Source organism: Pelobates fuscus, chromosome 4, assembly GCF_036172605.1.
Source record: "Pelobates fuscus isolate aPelFus1 chromosome 4, aPelFus1.pri, whole genome shotgun sequence".
Taxonomy (NCBI): domain Eukaryota; kingdom Metazoa; phylum Chordata; class Amphibia; order Anura; family Pelobatidae; genus Pelobates; species Pelobates fuscus.
The window spans coordinates 297284247-297298391 of NC_086320.1; the positions used below are offsets into that span (position 1 = coordinate 297284247).

The window sequence follows — 14145 nt, forward strand, 5'->3', positions numbered from 1 at the left end:
GTATAATAGCATACTACTCTTTAAATGTTGATCATTCAGATTTTGCCGGGATCTGCGTGTCCGTTATACTGTATTTGACTGTTCCATCCAATAAACAGCTTTGAGAACTAAAGCAATAAAATGGTTTAACACTGAATATGTGAAGGGACTCCAGGCACTATAACCATTTCAATAAGATGAAGCAGTTACAGTACTTACATTCTCCCCCAAACATAACTGGGACCAGGGATTAAGAATCATCATGAGACCATCACATAAAGATCCACAAGACAAGGGGCTGGAAGTAAGATCAGAGCAGGAGAAAATCTAAGGAATCTTTGCTTGGTCTAAAAGACGACTTCCACTAAAAAGTGAACTCAGATAGGAAATTATTAATGAAATACTACAGAGCTGTAGCCTCTCCAGTTTGGTGGGGGCAATGTATAATATTTGCAACTATTATTAACCATTATGTTAAAACAGTAGAAGTCAATTCACTGTGGGTTAAGTGTGGACTTAAGAATTTTTGTACTTAAGGGAATATATAGTCATGGCTAAAACCTGGTGGAAGCAGATCTCGGTTTCTAACTGCAAAACAAACCACTAAATGTCTTCTTCCAGATAGCCTCCTAAATTCTATTAAATACTTCTTCCTTAACACCACTGGATTGATACGTTATTAAAGGCCATTGTTCTTTGTACTATATATAAATCAAATAATATCTAGATTTGTGTATGTAGACGTTTAATTGTCATCTTAATAAATTATTGGCAACTTTATTAAACTTTCTTTTATAGTTAAAAGTCCAATTTCGCACTTGGCAGTGTACCACCATTCTCAGAACCATTTATTGTCATTATTGTACCATATTACTTATGTCTTCACTTTCATGTCTTATAATACTAAATGGACTCTTCCTTCTGAGCTGAGACTGGAAGATAATTTTGGGAAGTATGATCTAACTGTGATATTGGTCCACTCCTGTTTTAAGAGGATTTTCTATTTCCTAGAACTGCTGGGTTTTACTTCTTCTATAATGTTTGTGTATGTAATTTTTTTTTGTGAGTGCAATTTAACAGCCTTTTATTTATTTTTCATTAACAGTCTACCCCATCACTCTTTATGAAAAGTAATTTTGAATACCTCAGAGGAAACTATCGAAAAGCAATAAAACTACTAAACTCGTCAAATATTGCTGAACACCCAGGGTTTATGAAAACAGGTATGTTCAAGCAAATGTGCTAATATTGCATCAATTCATTGATTTCCCATTTCTTCACAGAAAAGATCATACTTCATTTTCTGTGTGTGTGTGTGTGTGTGAGCACACGAGAAACTGAGCTAATTATTTATATAAAATACCCAGCCTATATAAAAAAAAAATATACAAAAAAATTACTCTTTAATTGGGGTCCTTGTTGTAGCCTAGCAAACCACTCTAGATAACCTCAAAGAAATGTATTTAAAAAGAAATGCTTGGAACAAACCGTCTCTGACTTGAAATATCACTTTAGGCCCAAACTTTATTTGCAATATTACGAGTGTTACTTTGCATCTTTTCAGCCATTTGTAAATCCTTTATACTTTCTAGATTATTTGAGAGTTCCACTCTTTTTTTTTTTTTTTTTTTTTTTTTTTTTGTATATACTCCAGAACCGCCTCAATGTGCAGGATGTTTTGTAAATGCTTTTACCTAGTATTAAAATGTTATTCTTGCTGCATTTAAAATTATATTGAAGTGAAAGCTATAGCAGAATCTTTACTTCATCTAAAAGATGCCTCTTATTACACGACTTCTCTTGTTATGATTACAAATAGGGATGTGTGAAAATAACCACACATATCTTCTTTTACTCTGGAACATTTGTAAAATCTTCCAGATTAAGGCTTCAAGTTGGTTTGATCCACAGTTACATGGCACTTGAACAATCCCTGGCAATAATAGTGCCCATACCTCACCAATCTAATACATTGCAATTAGATTCTCAATAAAGTTGTCTGGCTGCATTGGTCCTGTCATTTTAATCATGCAGTGTAAAATATGGCAGTTTTGTAGAAGCTACATTGTTTACAGTGCAGGGTTAAACACACCCCTAGTGACAGTCTTCCTGACAGCCTCTAGAGACGTTTCCTTCTCCCTAGTAAAACTCTGTCCTGATATCTAATAATGCTGATAGCAGAATTTAATTGGAGAGCTGCTGCGTTAGACCATGCATTCCTAATTCCAATCCACTGTTTCTCTGTGAGAAGGATTGGAGCAGATCGCAGAAGATGTCCGTATGGACAGCAGGAGTCTGCAGCAGAGCAGTTCCAGTTATGGAAACCGGCATAAGTAATCATTCATTAACTTTCATATCTTGATTACCAAAGGGTGTGGGCAAAAAAAATATTATTTTTGGGAAAATAGGTTCCCTTGAACATTTACAAAGAAAACTAACATTTTCATATTTTTTATTTTATTTGACTTTTTTAAAAATCTGAGGCATTGTCAGACTATTTCAGAGAGAATGTAAGCATGAAAAAGTGACATTTATTACCAGTTTAGTTTTCTTGTTATATTTGTCATCCCCGTGCAAAACGTTTTGTGCATTTCTCACTTCAATAAACTTTGTCTGTTTCTTTTTCACACATTCCTAAATACTTTCATTTGGACTGAAAGCTATAGAGTATGTGGTTAGTTCATACAAAATTTGTCTTGGTGAAACTATTTTTTTTGCTCTTTTGAAGAGTAATCTGTTTAACCTCAGCCACTGCCACTGTTTTCTGCAGGTGAATGTGCAAGGTGTATGTTCTGGAATAATCTTGGCTGTATTCATTTTGCAATGGGGAAGCACAATTTAGGACTTTTCTACTTCAAAAAAGCCCTTCAGGAAAATGACAATGCCTGTGCTCAGTTGGGAATAAATACCTCAGACCCAGGTTAGTGTAATGTGTTCTGTGTCCGTTTCATCAGTACTGCCAAAGCAACCAAAGAAAACAGAACTACCTCTCGGTGGCTATTTACTTCAATAGAATAAACTTAGAAGAACCACTATCATCTAAAATGAGACCCCAGAGTTAACTGTTCCCAGTCCTAGTCTACCTTTTCCCAAGTTGTAATTATAGAGTTGCTTAATCTTCCATGACTCTGTTTTCTAATATTTTTATATTTTTTCCTTCTCACTGAATGTTAGCAGTCGTGTATCTTTTCACTTGCTTTTCTTTTTTCTTTTTTTTTTAATTTGAAATCATTTTTTTGCTACTCTATATTTGGAAAAAATGTTTATTTTTTTACAATTGTGAAAATGTTGCCAAGTAATTTTTGTGTTTTATTAGGAAAGAAATTTTCAGGAAGGCCAATGTGTACTCTACTTACCAACAAACGCTACGAATTGCTATATAATTGTGGAATTCAGCTCCTTCATATTGGGAGGCCTTTGGCAGCATTTGAATGTTTGATAGAAGCAGTCCAAGTTTATCACTCCAATCCTCGCCTTTGGTTAAGATTAGCTGAATGCTGCATAGCTGCTAACAAGGGGGTAAGTAAAACTGCTAAATGAATACTTTTGTAGTTCTATTAATTAATGGGAATCTTTCACCACCCACCCCAAAAAAATAAATTCACAAATATTTCCATCTCTCTAGAATAGGTTGTTTTTAAATTTTTTTTAAACAAAATTCTGGACAAGAGCAGAAAACCGGTCAACAGTGGTTAAGACTCTCAGTGCACCTTGGCATTATACAGTTCAGGGCTCAACATTTCCACTTGCCACTAGTAGTTTACCTCTGAGCATGCTGTGGCTTGCTTTTTCAGATTTTAAGACCTGCTTGTACAACATATTGTAGTGGTTATGTTGCTAGGAAGCCGTCTCTCCAATTTGTTTTAAATCCCTTGGTTTTCTTTGTTTGTAGCTTAAAAGGAGACTATAGGTTGAGCAAACTCCGTACGAGGGCAAAAGTAAAGAAAGTGGTAATGAGGAAATTGTAGTTTAATCAATTATGAAAGCTCTGTGTCTAGAGAGCATAGTTTAAAGAAGTATGTAGGCCAGGGGTAGGCCACCATTGGCATTCCAGATGTTGTGGACTACATCCCCCATAATGCTTTTACACCCACAATGCTGACAAAGCATCATGGGAGGGGTAGTCCAAAACATCTGGAGTGCCGAAAGATAGATAGATAGAGATATATATATATATATATATATATATATATATATATATATATATATATATATATGGCTTACCCCTGTGCATGGACCTTCTGACTAGAGAAGAGGTAGCACCTGGTAGACCCCAATTAATAAGTTAAACTGTAACTAAACTGACTACTTACACTGAGATCCTGTGCATTTGTACACTCCCTGATCCCTTTCTTTAATATAGTTGCTAATTATCTCACCCAAACCTGCCTAGATTATATTTCTTGGTTTTTACACTTATGCAGACACCAAAATTTCCCAAAAACTACATGTGTGTCTTGTAACTAAAACACCCTGCTGCAATCCACAATTACTCCTTACCTCACTGTACCGGTTTATTGGTATACAGTCTAAAGTCCTGTGTTCAATCTTGGGTGGTCTTTTACTATATCATTTTTCATATACATATCTTTCATATATCGTTCATGGTTTATCCTTTTTGTTATGTTCTAAATTATGCCTCTCCAATTTATTTCCCTTCTTTGATTAAAAGGAAAACTATAGTGTCAGGAGTACAAATGTGTATTCCTGACACTATAGTGTTTAGAACACATTTTTATTACCTTTGCCTCCATTAAAAGGTAATAAAAATGACCTTTATTCCAGTGCCGCATGGGTCAGTCACAGCTGGCCCTGGTCCCACTTGGCTGAGATCATCAAAATTGACAATCTTAGCCAGACCAGTGCTTTTGCAGATTAAATGCATCTCTATGAGGAAGTCCAACACCTCCATGCAGAGCATGGAGACATGTCCTTGCTTTACTTTTGTGTAGCACTGACCCCAGAAGCACCTATGCAGTGTTTACATTAAAATGCTTGCAGGGACATACTACATTAAGCTGTAGTTGTTGTGGTGACTAGGGTTTCCCTTTAATAAAAAGTAATGCTATTCTGATTCAAGGCCAGCAGGGTGCGCTCACCTTCCAAACAAGCTTTTCATCAGACTTGGCATATTTGGAAGCCTATTTCCCCAGACACACTTTTTTTTAAATTTATTTTTACATGTTATAGTAGTTTGAAACGCAACAAATAAAATATTTTCCTGTGTGCATTTATTGTAAATAGTTTTCCTCTTAAACCATAAACCTCTCATGAGGCTTTTTTTTTTTTTTTTAACCTGAACAGGACTTAATTGAAATGCATGTAAACAGGTTGTTGATCTAATGAGACATCTGATTGCCATGATAGTCAAGATGAAAATTTTTTTTTTTTTTTGTGGATCAAAAGTATATTGAATGGGCCCTAGGGATGAACTTCATGGACGTTTATTCTTTCAACCTAGAATAGACAACTATGTAATTATGATGGCAGGCATATACAGTCATGGGTATAATTGTCTCATTTATTGTAAATTTCCCTCCTTTCATAATACTGTAAATATTTGTTGGCGCTATATAAATACCAATAATAATAATGAGAAAAGAAAGTACACTCTCCTTGCATTCTGTTTTTTTTTTTTTTTTTTTTTAATCTGGACATACCAATCGTCTGTTCCTCAGCAAGTCTTAATATTAAACAGCCACAGATGAACAATACATGACATCTTACACCCCGTCATGATTTATTTAACAAAAATTAAGCCAAAATGGAGAAGTCATGCTTGAAACAACAAAGTACACCCTTACTGCTTCCAAAGGAATTAAGAGGCGAAGTACCAGACAGGTGTTGCTAATAAAATGCCCTTGATTAACTGATCATCAGCAAGTGTGACTATCCCTTTAAAAGCCAACATTTTAGCAGTTTGCTGGTTTGGAGCATTCAAGTGTGTGTTAACACAATACCAAGAAGTAGAGATATCAGCAATGATCTTAGAGAAGCAATTGTTGCTGCACATCAAACTGGGAAGGGTTATAAGGCCATTTCCAAACAATTTAATGTCTATCATTCTACAGAGAAAAAGATTATTCGAAAGGGGAAAACATTCAAAACCGTTACCAATATTCCCAGGAGTGGAGGCCCCAGCAAATTGGCCACAGGGTCTGACTGTGCCATGCTCAGATAAATCGCAAATGGCCATAATGCACAGTGCCATGTTTGGCGAAAATCAAACACCACACAAACACCTCATACCAGTGGTGGAGGGGTGATGCAATGGACCTAGGAACCTTGCAGTCACTGAGTCGACCATGAACTTCTCTATAGCAAAGCATTCTGGAGTCAAATGTGAGGCCAACTGTCAGACAGCTAAATGTTGGCCTGAATTGGGTCATACAACAGGTTAATGATCCCAAGCACACCAGCAAATCTACAACATAATTGCTGAAAAAGAAATGAATCAAGGTGTTGCAAAGGCCCTTTTAAAGTCCACACCTCAATCTGATTGAAATGCTGTGGTGGGACCTTAAAGGGACACTATAGGCACCCAGACAACGTCAGCTCATGGAAGTAGTCTGGGTGCATTGCCACAGGTCACTTAACCCTGAGCAGGTAATTATTGCAGTTTTTGATTGGGTTAACTCCTCTAGTGACTGTCTACCAGACAGCCAGTAGAGTTACTTCCGGGCTGACAGTGGATGTCCTTGTGCTATGCATAGGGAGGTCCAGTGTCGTCCATAGCCCCATAGGAAAGAATTGCATAAGGCATTCCTATGGGGAAATCCTAATGTGAGCGCATGCACATTAGGTCTCCCCCGTCAGCGAGAGAGGAGGTGGACCAGAGCCAGCGCTGAGGGAAACTTGCCCAGATAAGTAACAAAAAAGAGCATAAAAATGACTGCTGGGTGTGTGGTAGGACATTGCTGCTGCTGCTACTACTACTACTACTGGCTAGGGGTATTGGGAGCAATCCCTTCACAATTTTGTCCCTCTATGCATAAACAAAAAAACACACCCTTTTATTCATACAAACACTTTGCACAAGGACACCCCTGCATTCACACATACTGACTTGCTAAGTACACATCTTAAGTAACTACATGTAGTATGAAATATTTTTCATCTATGGGTGGTGTTTAAAAGAAACCATTGTCATAAATTATGTAGGGTGCCTGTGTATTTTTTTTTTTTTTTTTATTCTAGTTGGGTTAATGACACACACACACACACACACACACACACACACACACACACTTTTCAAATCATTACATAGTTTTTATTCATGGTTCTATCCAAGTTTTAGAGCCATGTAATTTAATTTCAAAGCAACATGGATCACACTGTTTTGAGAGAGACTAATCTTACATAATTTGACAATGGGAAATTGTGGCTTTCCCACGCTGAGAATCATAGGGTTTATGGTAAACTAATTTGTACCTCACTGGATCACTTGATGCCTTTTATATGTTTGTACTTAAGCACTAAATAACAAGTTATGAGCTGGCAGATCAGTTGGAAAGGTTCACCAGCTCAGCTGACTTCAAAATCTTTTGTTGGCCAATATAAGGGGGGAAAAACACACACCCCACACCCCACCCACCACCCGCCTTAACAGATCATAACGTTATCGGTATTGCTTGGGACACAACGGTCATCTGTTTGAAAACAGGTGTTGTAAAATAAAAATAAATAAATTCTGTAGTTACCTAAAAATTTTGAAAATGAACTGTATGTTAAACACTGACTTTACAATCATTTAAAGTGTGTATACAGTTTTTGGGACGCCCTGTGTGTGAATGTGTGTGTGCAAATGAATTCTTGATCTCCTTTAAAATGTCTGAAGTCTCAGAGAGAGTACCCGATGATTGCATCTGTTGTGCTTCTCCATTTGCCAAATAATGTTTGAACATTATTAATTTACTGATGACAAGACATGTAATGAACTGGTATTTATTTTATTAAAAATAATTTAATTACATCTTAATATGAGCACAGCACTAGAAAAAAAAATAATTTTATTTTCTGGTCTTTTTAGAAATGCACAGAGTTGTATCATCATTTCTAATTTTATTTATTGATTACTGCTATTTATAAAGCGCCAACAGATTCCGCAGCGCTGTACAATTAGTGAAGAACATACAATATACACACAAATACAAAAGGTAGAGCGTGCCCTGCCCATAAGCTTAAATCTAATGTCTATGTATAGCTGCTTCCCCTATCTCCTTTAGGGTTATGTAATTCTGGGTTTTTTCAGAAGCCCTGGAGCCTTCTTATATGTAAGCCAGATCCATTTAATTGCATATGATCATATGACAGCACATACCCACAATCTTTGCCACCAATCCTATCCTGTAACATTATCTTGCTATGGTAAACACTGCCTGCTTGGCACGTTCTCCAATGTAAAAAATTTTTAAAATGCTCATTTTGGAGATTTGCATCTCTCTTCATTATTGCTGTTCCCAAAGCACTATGACGTCATACCAGGTATCATCATACCCACCTTCTCTGCATTTTCATCCATGTATTTCTATACTAATGTCCTTTTATTATTTTGAAGAACTGTTACCATTTTTATTGTCAGTTTGTTTTTTGTTTCGTTAAACGAGTAATGGCAAACCATTGTCCTGACAATAATTTGTCAAGACGACAGTCTTTGAAATAGCTCTTACTATTACAGGGAGTGCAGAATTATTAGGCAAGTTGTATTTTTGAGGATTAATTTTATTATTGAACAACAACCATGTTCTCAATGAACCCAAAAAACTCATTAATATCAAAGCTGAATATTTTTGGAAGTAGTTTTTAGTTTGTTTTTAGTTTTAGCTATTTTAGGGGGATATCTGTGTGTGCAGGTGACTATTACTGTGCATAATTATTAGGCAACTTAACAAAAAACTAATATATACCCATTTCAATTATTTATTTTTACCAGTGAAACCAATATAACATCTCAACATTCACAAATATACATTTCTGACATTCAAAAACAAAACAAAAACAAATCAGTGACCAATATAGCAACCTTTCTTTGCAAGGACACTCAAAAGCCTGCCATCCATGGATTCTGTCAGTGTTTTGATCTGTTCACCATCAACATTGCGTGCAGAAGCAACCACAGCCTCCCAGACACTGTTCAGAGAGGTGTACTGTTTTCCCTCCTTGTAAATCTCACATTTGATGATGGACCACAGGTTCTCAATGGGGTTCAGATCAGGTGAACAAGGAGGCCATGTCATTAGATTTTCTTCTTTTATACCCTTTCTTGCCAGCCACGCTGTGGAGTACTTGGACACGTGTGATGGAGCATTGTCCTGCATGAAAATCATGTTTTTCTTGAAGGATGCAGACTTCTTCCTGTACCACTGATTGAAGAAGGTGTCTTCCAGAAACTGGCAGTAGGACTGGGAGTTGAGCTTGACTCCATCCTCAACCCGAAAAGGCCCCACAAGCTCATCTTTGATGATACCAGCCCAAACCAGTACTCCACCTCCACCTTGCTGGCGTCTGAGAGCTCTCTGCCCTTTACCGATCCAGCCACGGGCCCATCCATCTGGCCCATCAAGACTCACTCTCATTTCATCAGTCCATAAAACCTTAGAAAAATCAGTCTTGAGATATTTCTTGGCCCAGTCTTGACGTTTCAGCTTGTGTGTCTTGTTCAGTGGTGGTTGTCTTTCAGCCTTTCTTACCTTGGCCGTGTCTCTGAGTATTGCACACCTTGTGCTTTTGGGCACTCCAGTGATGAAAAATGGCCAAACTGGTGGCAAGTGGCATCTTGGCAGCTGCACGCTTGACTTTTCTCAGTTCATGGGCAGTTATTTTGCGCCTTGGTTTTTCCACACGCTTCTTGCGACCCTGTTGACTATTTTGAATGAAACGCTTGATTGTTCGATGATCACGCTTCAGAAGCTTTGCAATTTTAAGAGTGCTGCATCCCTCTGCAAGATATCTCACTATTTTTGACTTTTCTGAGCCTGTCAAGTCCTTCTTTTGACCCATTTTGCCAAAGGAAAGGAAGTTGGCTAATAATTATGCACACCTGATATAGGGTGTTGATGTCATTAGACCACACCCCTTCTCATTACAGAGATGCACATCACCTAATATGCTTAATTGGTAGTAGGCTTTCGAGCCTATACAGCCTGGAGTAAGACAACATGCATAAAGAGGATGATGTGGTCAAAATACTCATTTGCCTAATAATTCTGCACTCCCTGTATAGTTAGTGTGTATGATTGCATAGTGCAAGCATTTGTTATAAAGTATGTGCGCAGTTTTGACTAGTATTATTTGTATGAGAGTGAATGCATTGAGCAGGGTAGTTTGTGGATGTTTCTAATAATAAGCTTGGAATTGTATTGGGATTCTGAAGGTTGAGTTTAAGTAAGATGTTCCAAATACTAATTGAAAGAAATTGTTGTGTGTTGTCTAAGCCGTAAATCATCAAGAATCTGAGCGAAATATTCAACCCACATTTGGGCTTTGTAGCAGCAGTCAGACCTTTGTTACATATTACTGAATGCCATATAATCTCCACTTAACTGATTCTACCGGATTTTCTTAAAACAAATTCGACACGGTGAATGAAAGCATACTCTATAATTTTGCCTTTAGTGTATTTCGTCACAATGAACTGTCTGTGATCTGTAATGTAGCTTTTGTGTATTAGTATTGTCATAGTGATATAAGCTACTTATTCGGTCTATAAAATACTGTGCTGTTTCTAGGACTATTGTTACCTTTTATTGACATGTATCTTGGGAAGCAACTGGCTTTGTAGTTCTACAAAAATAAACCTATAATCTGCAAAGAAAAAGCAAACCTTGTTTATTATATCCATAAACTTCAACTGAAGTGCTATCACCAAGACGGCAACGGTGTGTCGGCACCTAAGTAACCCATTGTTCCCTATTTTATACAATTCCTATTATAACATGGCTTAATCAATTTAGTTGTACTATGAACAAAATAAATAAAGTGTGCTTGTGTTTTAAATAAAGTTTAGTATTTGAGTATGCTTGTTCTGTGAGGTGGTCACCATGTGTCATAGCCTCACATGACTTCATTCAAAATAACTTTTATAGTCCTCTTTGATCGCACTTGTGAAAGGCAGTATAGCTGCATAAAAACTAGGAGTCAATAAGAATATGACCGACATTAGTGCATCATCTGTGACTATTTTCTAAGCTTGGACTCAATCGGTTTTTATTCTTTGTCCATATTTGCAGATTAATGTCCTGCACAGGCAGTCATTGTTGGCACATGGAGTAACTGGTGCTGCTCTGAGAAGCATTTGATTGGAGCAGAGCAACTGTTGTGCTGTGCATGCGCCCTGTGTCTCAAATTATTCTCTGAGAAGCACTGGAGTGGACTTTAGTTCTCGTTATGATTACTTTATGGGAGACAGAGGCTGATCTGACGATAACTTTGGGACACTGGGGGTTTATTTAAAAAATACAAATATTTTTAATATTGGTGTTCGTCTAAGATTAGTCTTTGTATCTTACACACACATACTTTATTTCCACAGCAGACTCCATACAGCAATATTGTTGATGTATATTTTTTATTTATTTTTTCCAGACTTCAGAGCAAGAAACAAAAAGCCTACCAAGCAAGAAGGGCATAGTACAATCTATTGTAGGTCAAGGCTACCATCGTAAAATTGTTCTAGCATCCCAGTCCGTTCAGAATCTGCTGTATAAGTAAGCACTAATTTCATATTTTTCATAGATGCTGTTTTAATGTGTTTGTGTGAGACGATAGCTCCTTCAGACAGCTTCTGGATGTGACTATATTTTTTTATGGCTAGACTCATGTTTTTTGTATTTCTCGAACAATAATAAATATACATTTTTTTTTTTCTTCGTACCTGGAAGGAGGTAACAAGCATTTCTAAACATTGTTTACTTGTCTAGAAAGTAAATTAGAGGAAAGCTACAAGTCCATCTATTGGATAAGTAATAATGGTGAAGAAAATGAGGCTTGTGTTTTGTGTTTCAGAACGTTACTTTTATTTTCTAGAACATATACTGAAAAATAGCATTAAATATAATTTTGCTCCCGATTATAGACCGTTGAAAACGGTGTCAATGATTTAATATACTGGGTCAAAGCTGATTTTATTGATTAAAAAAACATTCCTTTTTTTTTTTTTTTTTTTTTTTGTACATTGTATTACACATATGCATATCCATCACTTTAGAAAAATAAACAGAGTGATATTGTACTTATTACACATATACAGTGATTGTGATTATGCACATTTTTTGTTTAAGTATATCATGAGTGGGTCCTTAGGGGGCCTCTGTTGAGAATGGTGAATGGTACACTGGTGATATCTGTTCAAGCCCAGGGCGGGTGGTACAAGAGGTGCACGAAAACACATACTAATATAACCAGCTAAACTACCGATTTACAGAAAATACATTTGTTATAAATGTAATATATAATTTTATACTTGGCATGCAGTCAACAGAACTCCGTTCCCCTCGCGATTCAGACCTTTGGTTATCCCTAATGTTTGCAGTACAAATAAAGCATACTTATTAAGATATCTCCAAATAGAAGACATCAGATAAAGAGGTAGTCTAAGCAACATAACCGCACAGCATGGTATAGTGGTTATGTTGCTGGAATGATGGCAATCAGGGCTCTCCCAGTACCTGGAGACTGCACCCTCTGAGTTGACCCTACCTGGGTCATCTGGGTGCTCGCTGCCCAGCCTCTCAATAGAGATATTGCCAACGCTGTAAATTCCCTTCTTCCTTACTGATATAAATTCTCTGTGTTTGGATGGAGTGCTTCGTAGTCCTTTAACTACATTTCAGATAATGCTCAGGTAGCAGAAAGGTTATCTTTTATTGTCTTAATCTCTAATTATTTCTGTCCAGGCTATGAATAGGAAATGTGGCTGCCACATTTTTGTAAACCCGAACTCATGCAGATGTTGTATACTGATCTAGCATTTAAGAACATGTCTTGCTCAAGCATGCCTCTATACAAATTGTAAAACAATACATTTTGTGCCTGTAAATTAAATCATGAAGTACCACTGATCAGTGAAACAAGGTAGCTTACAAAACCAGAAGATGTACCATTACTACATATGCTTCTTTGTGCCATTAGGAGACAGTAAAAAGAGAGATGTCTTAAAGGTCAAAGTATGTAATTTCGGTAGTGTAGTCCACAAAGTTTTTTTTTTTTATAAATGAATCATAAATTCAATAATTACTACTGGCACATAACGTTTTAAGATATTTTATATTGAAGTCTGTGGATGTTTCCTTGACCTTAAACATTCTTTCATTCGTCTTTCATCATTTCACGTTCTCATCTGCTAACTAGCAATAGAGCTCACCTTGTCATGCTTTGTGGCAGTGAATTAATATAGTAAATGGCCAACAAGTGCAACCACTTTGTGGTTGCATTTAGTACAGATGCACTTTGTGCTGTGGTGATTCCTATGCAAAAAAATTCCAGGGCATATTTAACTCCTCTGAACTGTTAAAGATTTAGTTTGTTCCCATAAACAAAAATTGAAGACCTCCCCCTATATTTGGTTTAAGCATTTTAACTAAGAGGCATGACTAAAAATATTTAATTAAAAATAAATATATTCTATTTTTTCTAGCGATGGTGAGTCATCCGCTATTCCAGTTGCCAGCATGGAGTTTGCAGCTATATGTCTGAGAAATGCGTTGATCCTTTTGCCGGAGGATCAGCCAGAGTCAAAACAAGAAAATGGCTCTAAGACAACCAGTCAGACAAGCAATACAGACTCAAGTGGCGAGACTGGCGAAACATGCAGGTAACATTAAAACCAACATTTGGAAATATTGTTTTATTTTATTGTACTACACCTAATGATTATAGAACCAAAGGTATTTCAGGCTGCCTGTTTTAAAGAGGCTTTTGGGACATCATGCCTGTTGCGTGCCTCTAAACATACTGTACATGATTTCTCTCTTAAAAAGATCCTTACATGTATCAGGGTACATGTTGAACTGTATAAACTATCCAGGTCTGTCCACTAATGAAGCTCTTACCTTTTTAATAAGTCTCCAGTTCGCCCATCAGCAGTTTGTTTATTGTTGGTCTTTTTTTTTTTTTTTTTCTTCTGTCTTTTTATAAATTTTGTATTATTGTTTGGTGTTGCTTTGAACT

The 14145-nt window shown here is 36.7% G+C and overlaps 1 protein-coding gene across 2 annotated transcripts in view; it reads left to right on the forward strand.

Annotated features, from left to right (window-relative positions):
* The window catches only part of CNOT10 (CCR4-NOT transcription complex subunit 10), a 99159-nt gene that overhangs the window by 26165 nt on the left and 58849 nt on the right, over positions 1-14145 (forward strand). For both annotated transcript variants that reach the window (XM_063452220.1, XM_063452221.1), the window contains 5 exons: positions 1085-1202; positions 2750-2899; positions 3296-3498; positions 11563-11684; positions 13613-13789. In XM_063452220.1, the coding sequence (XP_063308290.1) occupies positions 1085-1202; positions 2750-2899; positions 3296-3498; positions 11563-11684; positions 13613-13789 (770 nt within the window). The remainder of the gene's footprint in view (positions 1-1084; positions 1203-2749; positions 2900-3295; positions 3499-11562; positions 11685-13612; positions 13790-14145) is intronic.